The sequence below is a fragment of the Schistocerca piceifrons genome, chromosome 6 (assembly GCF_021461385.2).
Source record: "Schistocerca piceifrons isolate TAMUIC-IGC-003096 chromosome 6, iqSchPice1.1, whole genome shotgun sequence".
In the NCBI taxonomy this organism is placed as follows: Eukaryota; Metazoa; Arthropoda; class Insecta; order Orthoptera; family Acrididae; genus Schistocerca; species Schistocerca piceifrons.
This window is the reverse complement of record NC_060143.1, coordinates 62,166,233-62,182,552: the sequence shown is the minus strand read 5'-3', so window position 1 is coordinate 62,182,552 and position 16,320 is coordinate 62,166,233. Positions and strand designations below refer to the sequence as shown.

The following is a 16,320-nucleotide window of genomic DNA, read 5'->3' as shown; positions in this document are numbered from 1 at the left end:
ATCGCTTTATTATCAGGTTTCACAACAAAACAAAAACATAACAATATATAATATCTTATCACGCACTTCATTACTTTCTAAATTAATAAGAAAAATATATACGTCGTTTAACTGTCTCAGAACAAGATATGAAGAACGGCAGCCTGGCTGCTGTTAATTCACGCTCAGCACGAGGAAATTGAAAATTACATTTTCTGGTCATACGCGTCCTCATTTCCGTTTTCTTTAGTGAATCCATTTGCATATATTCCTTGGCTTTCTTTGGCATCCGCTAAAAACACAAATCACAGAAAATATTATGCCAAATATCTGTCTTTCGATTCCCAAATATTCCTTTACTGTATTGCTCCACAGTTCGTCCAGCCCAGAATTAGCATAGCTTCTTCTCCAGAAATCCATTTTCAGAGTCTCAACCACAGCGCCTTACGTGGCAGTAAAATGGTTCAAATGGTTATAAGCACCATGGGACTTAACATCTGAGGTCATCAGTCCCCTAGACTTAGAACTGCTTAAACCTAACTAACCTATGGACATCACACACATCCATGCCCGAGGCAGGTTTCGAACCTGCGAGTGTAGCAGCAGCGCGGTTCCGGAGTGAAGCGCCTTGAGCCGCTCGGCCACAGCGGCCGGCTACGTGGCAGTAACTTCAACGATAGAACTTTATATTTATGTTTCGTCCTTTTCGCTACGTCGCTTTATAAAGGATCACATTTCTGTTTTACTGCTTTTTCCCTTGACCTGTTTTGCTGTGTAAATTAATTATGCTTTAGTACTCTCAAATATTCGAACTGAAAGCCGTCTTTGATTCCAGAATCTAGATTTTTTGCAGTTAAAGAAGTAAAAAGAATATCCAGTTTGTCAGTAATCAGTGCACATTACTTGTCTGACGGAAAAGGTCAGGATGTTAGCTTGTATGAGGGATCACATTATAAAGGATGGACAGAACTGTAATGAAGAACCGGGGTCAACTTTCATATGTTTACCAACTAACATGCCGTGTCTGTGAGGACACGGAATAACACCAGGAAACAGAAAAAGAAAGAGAGTAGTGAAAAAGTGAACCATAAAGTTTAGTTATAGTATTGGAATAGACTGCTTCAAAATGGATAAATTTGCTGAAGAAGCAGGCCATTTTTAACAGTGAAAATTTTATTACCAAATAGCTTACATTTTGAACAGCAGCCTGTAAGATGGTATTCTATAGTTCAATACCACAACTTATTATGTCTGCATAAGTGAATGAAGGGCTTCATTGCCCATAGGACTTTTAACAGAGAACCCCTATTATCCCTGGAACTTGTCGTTCAAAAATGCCTTTAATTTGGTAATAGATTCCTTCATTATTGAGAAAGAAATGACAGGTATTTCAGTGAATTTTTTTGAAAGCTGCATCATGCCGCTCACGATAACTTTTGAGTTATTGATCGTTCAGTTTTTATTTTGCTTTTGGACTATCCAGTACATTTGGTGAGGATAAGTGTGTTACACAACATGTTCCACTTATTACCTGCGCTTACTGGCTGATAAACCTGTTGCTTGTTGCAGTTCAAGACTCCACCTTGTCTCAGTCAGAACCAGCACGTACGTATCTACCAGTTCCAGTCCCTGGCTCAGAGCGGCCTCGACCATTCCAGCCAAACCCAACGGCCACACCACCACCGTCTAGACCATTCTACCCGTTTGGTGGACAGAACAATGGTCAGTATCCTCAGTTACCGCCTCCTCAGCCCCCATTCGGTGAGGGACCACAGACGAGTCAACCATCTGGCGTTTATCTGCCTCCATCAACGGAGGCGTTTCCGCCGTACATACCTCCAGTAACGACGACGACGACGACGACGACACCAGCACCGGAAGAAAATTTGGTGCCCAGTGGTCCTGGTACCGGTGATGGAGAGGTCACAGGTGGAGGGGAAGTCGTTCCCACTGGTGAAGGCGAGACAGGACCTGGCGTTGGTCCTACAGGTGGTGACGAGATGCCTACCGTTATTCCAACTGACGGTGCCGAAGTGCCAACAGTTAGTCCAACAGGCGGCGCTGACGTGATTGGAGACACAGGTACAGGATCCACGGAAATCCCAACTGGATCAACTGAAGATGAGGCCCATCCTCCACACATACATTCCATTGATGTAGTGTGTTCAAAGGAAGAGATGACCATCAACATTGAGTTCAACAGGCCCTTCAATGGCGTTATATATTCAAAGGTATGTAAACATCTGAATACATTTCTTGTAGAGAGATGTGCCATACGAGAATAAGAAAAAAAATCTCAGTGGGGGACTGACGCGGTGTTGATACAGACCTGAATGAAATTTTATTTTTGTTATGTTTATATATGTCGCGCGAAATGTAAGCCAAATGTCAACTTGCTCTGGTCAATAATCTACAGTTATTAAAATTTGTCGAGTTACAGAGCCGAGGTCAAATGGATTTTCATGGTAAAGTGTGAGTTAATAGCCTAGAAAATTATGACAATTATTAAGTTTCCGCGCTCGAGAGCTTATATTTTCTGACAGGTTTATTTAGACAGTTTCTGGAACGTCGGGTCGTCTTATATGTATTCGCTGCTAGAGACGAACTGCAATAGCGTACAATCAAAATATTCAGTTTTGGACGATTTATGGTGAAACAGGAGTTCATTCAATATTCGTGAATTTTCATAAAGACAAAAGTCTTGTAGACTTGCCAGTTGGTAGCTTTCACATACTGAAAACGAATGAGATTGCAAAAGCATCAAAGAAAGCAGCAAATTGCATTACTTTCTGGTGCCAACCTAGTTTCTGACACAGCCTACCATATGCGGCATGCACCGAAATCTACAAAGGGTTCACTAGCAAGATTTAGTTACATAAGGGACTACATCACATGGTACATGTATAGTGATTAGCACTGTACAATATGACAAACCCTATGTAGGCAGGCATTGCAAAAAATACACCACATTGCAGAACCCAACATAAAACCAAAAGCAACCAAAAACGCAAAATGCCATGAGATAAAACAACATTAATTCAAAATGGATTTTATTACTCCTTTATTTCTTTCCGTCTCAGATGCATTGATAATCAGGGTTGATGGTGACTAGTTTCAAAATTTCCCGCTCATTATCGAACCGTTACCTGAGTGGTTCTGAAATGATTAACAATAATGTTCGTACATTTTAAGCTAGGAATAAATGTTCGTCTTCGAACATTCTATGGCTTAATATAAGCGCATACTTCACACTAAGTTACCTTTTACCGCCGTAGTATTGGAATTCCACAAATATGTACCCTGTCAGACGTAACACGATACCCATGCCTGCGTGTACAACGTGTACAAGAAGATACATCTGAATAAGACCTGTGCCTTGATTAAATTCATCGGTAAGTGCTTGCTGTGTGGAATAACGCCGACATACGCTAACGAAATGGGTCGATAATGAACGGGAAGCTTCGAAATCAACCACCTTTAACCAAAGCTGTCAGGGGAATTGAGATGGAAAATAAAGAAATTACAAAACTGAGTGCCCTGTAGTTGCAGTTTGGAAGTTCACAAAAAGGGACTGATGAAAACATATCTGAATAAACTAATACTTTCAGGCACGGATTACTGAAATAAGTAAATATTTATTACTTATTTCAGTAATCCGTGCCTGAAGGTTTTAGTTTGTTCAGATATGACAGAAAAAGTGTTGCACACAGAAAGGGGGTTTGGGTCGGGGAACAAAATGAAACTTCTTGCGCTGAGAGGAAGTGTCATGTTATTTCAGTGATTACAAAATCGCGTTAAATTTACAAAGAATTTGCCAGTGAGAGACCACTTATCAGTATAACGTTGCACCCCCATTTAACCCGGATGTACAGATTCGGTTGGGAATTGTGTAATAAAGCCATTGTCTCCTTTCCTGAAGCAATCTGGCGTACAGCTGTTGCAACTGGTCCTTGATGCCCCAGATTCTGGCACTGAGATGGAGATGGTGTCTCAGTTGGCCCCATACGTGTTCTGTAGGGGGTAGATCTGGGAATCCTATTGGCCATGGGAGTACCTCAGTACCACGCAGATAGTTTACAGAGACACGTGCCATGTATAGACGAGCAATATACTATCCCATGAGAGATAACACTCAGGACACAGGACGCCTGTGATGTGGCGTGCCAGCAGAGTTGCCTTAGTCACTGCCAGCCTCGGTCTGAAGTCATACCCTTTGGCTCTCCACACCATGATTCCACGTGTGGCACCACTATACTTTTCCAAAACAACAGAGCAACGCGACCTCTCTCCAGGTCGCCATTATACCCGTTGACGATGATAATCAAGGACAGTGCAGAATTGCAAATTATTGGCGAATACAGTGAGATCCCATTCATCAGCAGTTCACACTTCCTGGTCACGGCCCCATTCCTAATGCTGCCGTTCGTGGTGTGTTAACATCAGCCTAAACAAAGCACGGTAATTCGATAATCCGGCAGCTGCTGATTTTTGACCAGTTGTGCTGGATCACACATAATGTCGCAGGAAATCCATTACTTGTTCTCGGATGGCAGGCGCAGATGTGAAGGCACTATGAAAGCTTATTGCACAGTACCATGTGGTCGACCGGTAGCTTGACGATGAATTTGCCTGCTCTTATGTTCCAATCCAATCCGACATAGGGCCAGTGCCATCCATCTCCGAATGCCCCACAAATCTGGATAGCGTACTATTCGACCAGTCGGCTAAAAAGTGACCCTCAATGAGACCCCAAACTCTGACAGGTACTGATAACGCTGTCTCATACCAGTATTTTGCATTTCTGTCTTCCTCACAGTGGTCACCCAACAGCTGAAGTCCCTTCTGTGCCCTGCAATGCTTAGTAACTACACTTAGAACGAAAAACACTACTAGTGTACTGAGGTGGACGCGTTACCTGTCACAAAGAAGTACTACTCTAAGTTGGATGGAGATCGAACATGTCTTCTGACAAGGGAACCTCCCCATCGCACCCCCCTCAGATTTAGTTATAAGTTGGCACAGTGGATAGGCCTTGATAAACTGAACACAGATCAATTGAGAAAACAGGAAGAAGTTGTGTGGAACTGTGAAAAAATAAGCAAAATATACAAACTGAGTAGCCCATGGGCGACATAGGCAATATCATGGAGACAGTTAACTCGCGAGCGCCGTGGTCTCGTGGTAGCGTGAGCAGCTGCAGAAGGAGAGGTCCTTGGTTCGCCGTGGTCTCGTGGTAGCGTGAGCAGCTGCAGAAGGAGAGGTCCTTGGTTCAAGTCTTCCCATCGAGTGAAAATTTTACTTTCTTTATTTTTGCATAGTTATTATCTGTCCGTTCGTTCATTGACGTCTCTGATCATTGTAATAAGTTTAGTGTCTGTGTTTTGCGACGCATCGCAAAACCGTGCGATTAGTAGACGAAAGGACGTGCCTCTCCAAGGGATCCGAAAACATTTGATCGCAAGGTCATAGGTCAACCGATTCCTCCACAGGAAAACTCATCTGATATATTCTATACGACACTGGTGACGGCATGTGCGTCACATGACAAGAATATGTTGTCGACCCACCTAACTTGTACTCTTGGCGAATGGGTAAAAAGATTCTTCTACCTTGCCCGATTTAGGTTTTCTTGTGAATGTGATAATCACTCCCAAAAAAAGCGATGAAAACATAAGAGTTTGTCACATAAACTGAAAATAAAAAATTAAACTTTTCACTCGATGGAAGATTTGCACCAAGGACCTTTCATTCCGCAGCTGCTCACGTTACCACGAGACCACGGCGCTCCTGCGTTTCCGATATCCTTGATGTTGCATATCTTCCCATGAACTACTCAGTTTGTATTTTTGGTTACTTTTTCACAGTTCCACACAACTTCTTCCTGTTTTATCAGTTGATCTGTGTTCCGTTTTTCAAGGCCTATCCACTGTGCCAACTTATAACTAAATCTGAGGGGTGTGCGATGGGGAGGTTCCCTTGTGAGTGCACCACATTTTTTTTTTATCAGCCAATCTACCTGTGTAACACGTAATACAAAATTTTATCTGTGACGCAACATAAAATTACAAACTTTGGATAAAAGCAAAATATTATCTCCACGCAGTTTATAAAGAGTCTGCTACTTCACTTTCAGCAGTTAAGAAACGGGCTACCGATTTTAAATAGCGAACATCTCTTTGACGCTCCAGCCACACAGGCTTTTTTTTTTTCACGTGCGTTTGAGCGGGAATTCACGTCAACATTACACCGTAGTGACGAAAGTCATGGGATACCTCCTAATACCGTGTCGCACGTCATTTTCCATGGCATAGTGCAGCAATTCGACGTGGCATGGATTCAACAGTTCGTTGGAAGCCCCCTGCAGAAATACTGAGCCAAGCTGCCTCTACAGCCGTCCACAGTTGCGAAGGTGTTGTCTGTGCAGGCTTTTGTGCATGAAGTGATCTCTGAATTATGTCCCATAAATGTTGGATGGGATTCATGTTGGGCAATCTGGGTGGCCAAATGATTCACACGAATTGTCCTGAATATTCTTCAAACCATTTGCTAACAATTGTGGTCCGGTGACATAGCGCACTGACATCCATAAAAATTCAGTCATTTTTTGAGATCATGGAGTCCAACAGTGGTCTCCAAGCAGCCGAACATGACCGTTTCCAGTGAATGATCGGTTTCCTCGCACCAGAGGACCCAGTCTATGCCATATAGAGAGAGTCCACACCGTTATGGACCCAGGACCAGGTTGCACATATCTTGTTGACAACTTCGGTCCATGGCTTCGTGGGGTTTGCGCCACACTCCCAACTCTACCACCAGCTCTTACCAACTGAAATCGACACTCACCTGACCAAGCCAAGGTTCTTCATTTTTCTTAGGTCCAACCGGTTTTATCACGAGGCCAAGAGAAGCACTGAAGGCGCATCGTGCTAAGGCACTCGAGTCGGTAGTCTGATTAGATTAGATTAATACTTGTTCCATAGATCATGAATACGGCACTTCGTAATGATGTGGAACGTGTCAGGTTAATAAAAGGTGTCTATACAATATAATACATTACACAAAATATTACATGACACTTAATATTTTTTGTGGGGTTTGGGGAAATTACACACTTACTATACCCAAAAATTCATGTAATGAGTAGAAGGAGTTGCCATTAAGAAATTCTTTTAATTTTCTTTTAAATGTTCTATGGCTATTTGCCAGACTTTTGGTGCTATTAGGTAAGCGGCCAAAGACTTTTGTGGCTTCATAATTTACCCCCTTCTGAGCCAAAGTTAGATTTAACCTTGAGCAATGAAGATCATCCTTTCTCCTAGTGTTGTAGCCATGTACACTGCTATTACTTTTGAATTCATTCGGATTGTTAATAACACATTTCATAAGTGAATATATATATTGTGAGGCTACGGTGAAGATCTCTAGCTCTTTAAATAAGTGTCCGCAGGATGGTCTTGGATGAGCTCTAGCAATTATTCTGATTACATGCTTTTGTGCAATGAACACTCTTTTACTCAATGATGAGTTACCCCAGAATATGATGCCATACGAAAGCAGAGAATGAAAATAGGCGTAGTAAGCCAATTTACTCAGATGTATATCGCCAAAATTTGCAATTACCCTAATAGTGTCACTACCTAAAATGTCTTCCAGGGATGCCCCCAGACTAGATGTAGTGTCACGGCTCCCTACCCTGGCGCTATTTCCTGTCCTCCCATTAGCCAGTTTATGCCATAGCCCTTTAACACCAAATTTTGCCTCACTGTCCTAATACAGCGCTATTACAAATGATTGAAGCGATTTCATAAATTCACTGTAGCTCCATTCATTGACATATGGTCACGACACACTACAGATACGTAGAAAAACTCATAAGGTTTTGTTCGGCTGAAGCCGCACTTCAGGTTTCTGCCGCCAGAGCGCTCGAGAGCGCAGTGAGACAAAATGGCGACAGGAGCCGAGAAAGCGTATGTCGTGCTTGAAATGAACTCACATCAGTCAGTCAGAACAGTGCAACGACACTTCAGGGCGAAGTTCAACAAAGATCACCAACTGCTAACTCCATTCGGCGATGGTATGCGCAGTTTAAAGCTTCTGGATGCCTCTGTGAGGGGAAATCAACGGGTCGGCCTGCAGTGAGCGAAGAAACGGTTGAACGCGTGCGGGCAAGTTTCACGCGTAGCCCGCGGAAGTCGACGAATAAAGCAAGCAGGAAGCTAAATGTACCACAGCCGACGGTTTGGAAAATCTTACGGAAAAGGCTAAAGCAGAAGCCTTACCGTTTACAATTGCTACAAGCCCTGACACCCGATGACAAAGTCAAACGCTTTGAATTTTTGGCGCGGTTGCAACAACTCATGGAAGAGGATGCGTTCAGTGCGAAACCTGTTTTCAGTGATGAAGCAACATTTTTTCTTAATGGTGAAGTCAACAGACACAATGTGCGGATCTGGGCGGTAGAGAATCCTCAGACATTCGTGCAGCAAATTCGCAATTCACCAAAAGTTAACGTGTTTTGTGCAATCTCACGGTTTAAAGTTTACGGCCCCTTTTTCTTCTGCGAAAAAAACGTTACAGGACACATGTATCTGGACATGCCGGAAAATTGGCTCATGCCACAACTGGAGACCGACAGCGCCGACTTCATCTTTCAACAGGATGGTGCTCCACCACACTTCCATCATGATGTTCGGCATTTCTTAAACAGGAGATTGGAAAACCGATGGATCGGTCGTGGTGGAGATCATGATCAGCAATTCATGTCAGCTCTCACGACTTAACACCATGCGATTTCTTTCTGTGGGGTTATGTGAAAGATTCAGTGTTTAAACCTCCTCTACCAAGAAACGTGCCAGAACTGCGAGCTCGCATCAACGATGCTTTCGAACTCATTGATGGGGACATGCTGCGCCGAGTGTGGGAGGAACTTGATTATCGGCTTGATGTCTGCCAAATCACTAAAGGGGCACATATCGAACATTTGTAAATGCCTAAAAAAACTTTTTGAGTTTTTGTATGTGTGTGCAAAGCATTGTGAAAATATCTCAAATAATAAAGTTATTGTAGAGCTGTGAAATCACTTCAATCATTTGTAATAACACTGAATATACAGTCGTCGTATTTCCCACATTGATTATTGCCGTTATTTCACCCACTGCTGCTTGTCTGCTAGCAGTGACAACTCTATGCATACGCCGCTGCTCTCGGTCGTTAAACTGAAGGTCTTCGGCTACGGCGTTGTCCGTTGTGAAAGATAATGGTTGAAATGAGGTGTTCTCGGCACACTCTTGACGCTGTGGATCTCGGAATATTACATTCCGTAACCATTTTCGAAATGGAATATCCCATGCATTTAGCTACAAACACAATTCTGCGTTCAAAGTTCGTTAATTCGTGTCGTGCGGCCATATGCGCATATTGCTATCTCATGACTTATGTCATCTGAGTGTATAGGCCACTATTGAATGGGGCTGGCCATACGACACCTTTTCGTAAGCTGCACGCCCGCGGACTTCGGTGTTGACGCAGTGCAAACGGGCTGGGGTGCATTCGACCTGCTTGTTTTTCACTCTGGGGCTGGCCACAAGTTCGAGAAAGGTACTGCGTTTTTATGATCCGCCTGGGGGAGTGATCTTCCAGGAAGAACGACATGCGCCAATATGTTACATACACAGCAGCGCAGTGCAACTTCCAGTGATCTACCTAAATTCTGTTTGTGTGCGTTTCTTGGGCTATTTGCATTAGTTACTAGTTGCTGCACACTGTTAAGCCAAAACCTTATGACCACATTCCACCGCAACGCTCGATGGCGCCTGGTGGCGTGGCGGGCACGTGACGCGGTAACAAAAGAACGTAAACGGACTCGGCGGAAGGTGCACGTGCCCGTCGACCTGGGACCGGACCGCAGCGACGCACGGATGCACGCCAAGACCGTAGGATCCTACGCAGTGCCGTAGGGGACCGCACCGCCACTTCCCAGCAAATTAGGGACACTGTTGCTCCTGGGGTATCGGCGAGGACCATTCGCAACCGTCTCCATGAAGCTGGGCTACGGTCCCGCACACCGTTAGGCCGTCTTCCGCTCACGCCCCAACATCGTGCAGCCCGCCTCCAGTGGTGTCGCGACAGGCGTGAATGGAGGGACGAATGGAGACGTGTCGTCTTCAGCGATGAGAGTCGCTTCTGCCTTGGTGCCAATGATGGTCGTATGCGTGTTTGGCGCCGTGCAGGTGAGCGCCACAATCAGGACTGCATACGACCGAGACACACAGGGCCAACACCCGGCATCATGGTGTGGGGAGCGATCTCCTACACTGGCCGTACATCACTGGTGATCGTCGAGGGGACACTGAATAGTGCACGGTACATCCAAACCGTCATCGAACCCATCGTTCTACCATTCCTAGACCGGCAAGGGAACTTGCTGTTCCAACAGGACAATGCACGTCCGCATGTATCCCGTGCCACCCAACGTGCTCTAGAAGGTGTAAGTCAACTACCCTGGCCAGCAAGATCTCCGGATCTGTCCCCCATTGAGCATGTTTGGGACTGGATGAAGCGTCGTCTCACGCGGTCTGCACGTCCAGCACGAACGCTGGTCCAACTGAGGCGCCAGGTGGAAATGGCATGGCAAGCCGTTCCACAGGACTACATCCAGCATCTCTACGATCGTCTCCATGGGAGAATAGCAGCCTGCATTGCTGCGAAAGGTGGATATACACTGTACTAGTGCCGACATTGTGCATGCTCTGTTGCCTGTGTCTATGTGCCTGTGGTTCTGTCGGTGTGATCATGTGATGTATCTGACCCCAGGAATGAGTCAATAAAGTTTCCCCTTCTTGGGACAATGAATTCACGGTGTTCTTATTTCAATTTCCAGGAGTGTATTTCGTATAGTGTAAAGCATTTAGTGAATAATTAACACTCTTCAGACGTGTCTGCAGGCGACGGCCTTGCCGCAGTGGATACACCGGTTCCCGTGAGATCACAGAAGTTAAGCGCTGTCGGACGTGGTCGGTACTTGGATGGGTGACCATCCAGGCCGCCATGCGCTGTTGCCATTTTTCGGGGTGCACTCAGCCTCGTGGTGCCAACTGAGGAGCTACTCGACCGATTAGTAACGGCTTTAGTCAAGAATACCATTATAACGACTGGGAGAGCGGCGTGCTGACCCCACGCCCCTCCTATCCGCATCCTCCACTGAGGATGACAGCCGGTTGGAGTGGCTGAGCGGTTCTAGGCGCTTCAGCCTGGAACCGCGCGACCGCTACGGTCGCAGGTTCGAATCCTGCCTCGGGGATGGATGTGTTTGATGTCCTTAGGTTAGTTACGTTTAAGTAGTTCTAAGTTAGTGCTCAGAGCCATTTGAACCATTTGAGCATGACACGGCGGTCGGATGGTCCCGGTAGGCCACTCGTGGCCTGAAGACGGAATGAGTGCAGACGTGTCAGCGCAATGTGTCGCCACTGATTTGACAGGCCCGCTGTTGAGGACTCGATACAACTTTGTGGAACAGTCTGTGTGCAGGTGTTAACTTATGAAACAGCTAGGTAGAGGGACTGGGGACTCGGAGTTTACTGTTCATTTTTCAGACAGGCATTACTGTCATTGTAGCCGTCTTGTTGTATCTTACAAAGTGTCAGAATGGAGCGCCTGGAGAGCGACGTAACGATTATGGAAATGCAGAAACATCCACGGGTGTACAACACACGGGGCGAAGAGTACAAAAACAAAGATAGAGAATGATGGAGAACAGTTACAGCGGCCGGTTGGGGGGAAAAGTGGGCTGGAATGGATGACGTTGTTGAGCACTGACAGCAAACATTTCATTAACATTTATAAACTGTGTACACTGAAATATACTCATGCATAAAATATAAAGAAGCTGATTTTGAGACTGAAAGAACTAGTTCTCATTGGAGGAAGTTAACATAACGATCTTGACAAAATACAGATCCCTGGAAGGAAATGAAGTTATTAGCAAAATGTTCTTTTATACTTTTGCTTCTATTAGTTGCTTTCGTTCCATTCGCAGGAATACTTTCCATTACGCTTATCAGTGATCATCAAAATTTTACTTATCATGCTGTCTCCAAAATTGTGAAGTCTCCTTGATGACCAAATGCCTCTAAGAGTACGCATCCGAAACAATAATTGCTGTTTGCTATGGTTATTAGCACAACAGAAAATTTCATTTTGTAATTATATTATTTGCTACCTGATCTTCTTGGTTTGGCTATTCTTCCGTGTTTTCCACTTGTGGATTTACACAGTGAAGGAAGTTTGCTTTTTCTCATACTGGTCGCTGATATTCTTCCACGCTCCTGTTGTCGGTGGTCAGATAGATTCCTCTTTTAGCGCCTGCCATTTGAACATGCATGTGTTATTAATAATAACAGCAGTTGTAGATCGGTTGAGAAGAAACGCAAAGTGTAGAGAACTCATCGAATTTCCAGTCCGTAGACACCTGTAAAATTTGATTTGATACGGTACATTAGACATGGCAGGTGAAAGCCTGCAGCTTTCCTTTTTATTGTATTTTACACGACGCATTTCGGGAACTTCTCCCCATTTTCAAGTGCGTGTTCTGTGTTCTATGCCAATAACTCGTAATGTTTCCCGTGCTTGAGGTGCTGCATTGTCGTGTTGTCTTTGCTGTAATGTGTAAAAACACGCGTAAATTTTAATTAATTATTGATATTCACATAGAGTTAGCGGTGAACCTCTCTACATAAAGGTCGATTATTAACTAAAAATTGCACTTGTTTTTATAGAATAACCGACACCAGTGGACAACTATAGCAGTACACAACGCAAGTGCGGCATTCTTTTCTAACGAAATTCCGCCCATGGTTGATACTAACAGTAAATGCCCAGAGTATATGTTGTCACAACTCGCACCTTCCCACTACTGATGGGATTTTCTTGGGCTTCTCGCTGCATGAGAAAAGCGCCCGTGTGCCAACAGTGAGACTGCCCCGCGTGTTACTTGAATTCCGGCGTAAACGCTCGTGAGAAACACGCTGGTGTGGCCGTAAGCTAACGTGAACAATGTGCAATGCGTCCCAAAATTACAAAAATAGTTGAAAACATCTAGAAAGTGCATTGTTTAAATACCTCCATCGTACTGTTATTAATATAATCTTATCCCCACTATCAATACGGTAGTGATACCTAGCGGGCTACAGTATATTTCTAGAGCCATCAACTAAAGCTGGCTCCTGAAACTTGGTTAGCAGACTTTCTCTGGATTCAGTGATTTTCGAATAAAGATAAATGAAAAATATGATTTCAGACATGTGTAGATCACTGTATATACTCTGCAAACCACAGTGAAGCGCATAGCAGAGAGCACTTTCCATTGCACCATACCTACATCTACCTCTACAGGGTGTTACGAAAAGGTACGGCCAAACTTTCGGGAAACATTCCTCACACACAAAGAAAGAAAATATGTTATGTGGACATGTGTCCGGAAACGCTTCCTTTCCATGTTAGAGCTCATTTTATTACTTCTCTTCAAATCACATTAATCATGGAATGGAAACACACAGCAACAGAACGTACCAGCGTGACTTCAAACACTTTGTTACAGGAAATGTTCAAAATGTCCTCCGTTAGCGAGGATACATGCATCCACCCTCCGTCGCATGGAATCCCTGATGTGCTGATGCAGCCCTGGAGGATGGCGTATTGTATCACAGCTGTCCACAATACGAGCGTGAAGAGTCTCTACATTTGGTACTGGGGTTGCGTAGACAAGAGCTTTCAAATGACCCCATACATGAAAGTCAAAAGGGTTGAGGTCAGGAGAGCGTGGAGGCCATGGAATTGGTCCACCTCTACCAATCCATCGGTCACCGAATCTGTTGTTGAGAAGAACCACATGTTGTGCCATACTTGTAAAGGCACATGTTCTAGCAGCACAGGTAGAGTATCCCGTATGAAATCATGATAACGTGCTCCACTGAGCGTAGGTGGAAGAACATGGGGCCCAATCAAGACATCACCAACAATGCCTGCCCAAACGTTCACAGAAATGTCGCATGTCAACACAAGCACCGAAGTCAACATTACCTTCCTTCAATTGGGCCAACTGGCGTTGAATCGAGGAAGTACAGTACATACTGACGAAACTAAAATGAGCTCTAACATGGAAATTAAGCGTTTCCGGACACATGTCCACATAACATCTTTTATTTATTTGTGTGTGAGGAATGTTTCCTCAAAGTTTGGCCGTACCTTTTTGTAACACCCTGTATAATCTGCAAACCACTGTCAAGTGCGTGGCAGAGAGTATGTCCCGCTTTTCCAGTTGTTAGGGTCTTTCGTTCCATTAAGTGCACCAAGAAAGATTGTTTAAATACCTCCATCGTGCTGTTATTAATATGATCTTATCTCCACTATCACTATGAGAGTGACACCTAACGGGCTGAATTATATTTCTAGAGCATCAACTAAAGCTGGCTCCTGAAACTCGGTTAGTAGACTTCCTCTGGATAGCTTGCATCTTTCCTCAAGAGCCTCCCAGTTCTGTTTCTTTAGTATCTCTGCGTCACTGTCCCGTGGATCAAACAACTTGCCCATTTCTGTCTACGTTCAACAGTCCCTGTTAGTCTTATTTGGTATGGCTACCCCCCACTTGAGCAGTATTCTAGGATGGGTTGCCCGTATGATTTGTAAGCAATCCCTTTCATAGACTGATTGCATTTCCCCAGTATTCTACCGATAACTAAATGCTACACTTAGGTATTCGTGTGAGTTGATCGATTTCAGCAGTGCCTCCTTGATACTATAGTCACAGTTTACTACATTTCTTTGTTTTATGAACTGTAAAATTTTACATTTCTGAATATTTAAAGCAAGTTCCCAATCTTTGTGCCACTCAAATACATTATCAAGATCTGGCTGAATATTTATGCAGCTTCTTTGAGACAGTACTTGATTATAGACAACTGCATCATCTGCAAAAAGTCTTACTATCAGTGTTGTCTAAAAGGTCATTAATATAAAACATGTGCAGCAAGGGACTCAACGAACTTCCCTGGGGCACACCTGAAGTTATTGTTGATGTTTCTTCATCCAAGGTAAACTGCTATATCCCCTGTACAAAAAATCCTCAATCCAATCACAAATTTCGGTTAGTACCCCCATACGATCGTACTTTTGATAACACCATAGAACTACTTCAAATGCTTTTCGGAAATCAAGAAATATGCATCTACCTGTCTGCTATGATCCAAAGCTTTCAGTCTGTCATACGAGAAAAGTGCGAGTTTTCGGAATCCATGCTATTAAGATTTCTTCTTCCTCTTCTTCTTCTTCTTCTTCTTCTTGTGCCTTCGTCTCACATCGGCACATCATCAGCATTGTTAAGAACGCATTTAGCATGGTTGCTTTAAGGGGTGGATGAATGCCTTTTATGTTACCACCCCATGCTGTTGTTCCTTGTGTATTTTCAGCACACCGTGCTAATCCTCTCTGTTGCAAGCCTCATACATCTGGGAAATATTCTAGCAACAGTCACACTAGTATTTAGTATGGAATCTTCCTTGGAGAGTGCATTTTTCCAGTAGCTTACCAGTGAACTGGAGTCTGCCAAGTGTGTCACCTAAAACTGAGTCAGAGTCACAATCTCATTTCATATCCCCACAAACTGTTACATCAAGGTGTTGTATGAATTAATCTAGAGCATTATGCCTGAATACTTCTTTGTAAAGAAAAATTTGTAATCATAGTTCAAGGTTTCTATTTTTTATTTGCTACCGTCAGTTTCAATGCCTGTGTCGCTGGAACAACTGAGGGTTTCACGTGGTTGCAAAAGAGACTTAGGTTGATCCAGCCTTTAAGGGCAGAAAATAGCAAAAAGCTTAGATATTTTTTAAACTGCTTAATTTATTAGAGTGATACTTTAAGAATGATGTCTCAAAGTTTCATAACAGAAATCTGCCTAGAAATATTCTTTAATAAATTTTCTTTGGCTGTCTGCACATGCTACGCCTCCTTTATCTGTGTTGTGATCCACACTTTTTATATCATAACATTTTTTATGCTTGATTTTTGGATACCCAATAGAAATGACCTGTAGATGTATCTAAAAGGCTGTGAAAGGATTTAAAGCCCATAAATTAAAATAAAGGAAGCCACTGGGAACTGCTAACAGATTGATAGGCATTGAAGTTCATACTTTACAAACATATTATAGAAAAGCTGTCAGGGACAATGTACAAAATGTGAAATCAATGCAGTGAGTGGTGTGGGCGATATTCTTCAGTAAACTTTACACAGATGTCAGTGGAAAGTCAGTGGAAAGCTGCACAGCCATAAGCATGGTTTGCCGTT

At 43.7% G+C, this 16,320-nt stretch overlaps 1 protein-coding gene and 1 pseudogene across 1 annotated transcript in view; both read left to right on the top strand.

The window, feature by feature from the left end:
* LOC124802925 overlaps nucleotides 1-16,320 on the top strand; it is a 189,263-nt gene that overhangs the window by 135,539 nt on the left and 37,404 nt on the right. Inside the window, exon 5 of the mRNA XM_047263999.1 lies at nucleotides 1,549-2,210. Coding sequence (XP_047119955.1) covers nucleotides 1,549-2,210 — 662 coding nt within the window. The remainder of the gene's footprint in view (nucleotides 1-1,548; nucleotides 2,211-16,320) is intronic.
* Nucleotides 10,922-11,039, top strand: LOC124803673 (annotated as a pseudogene).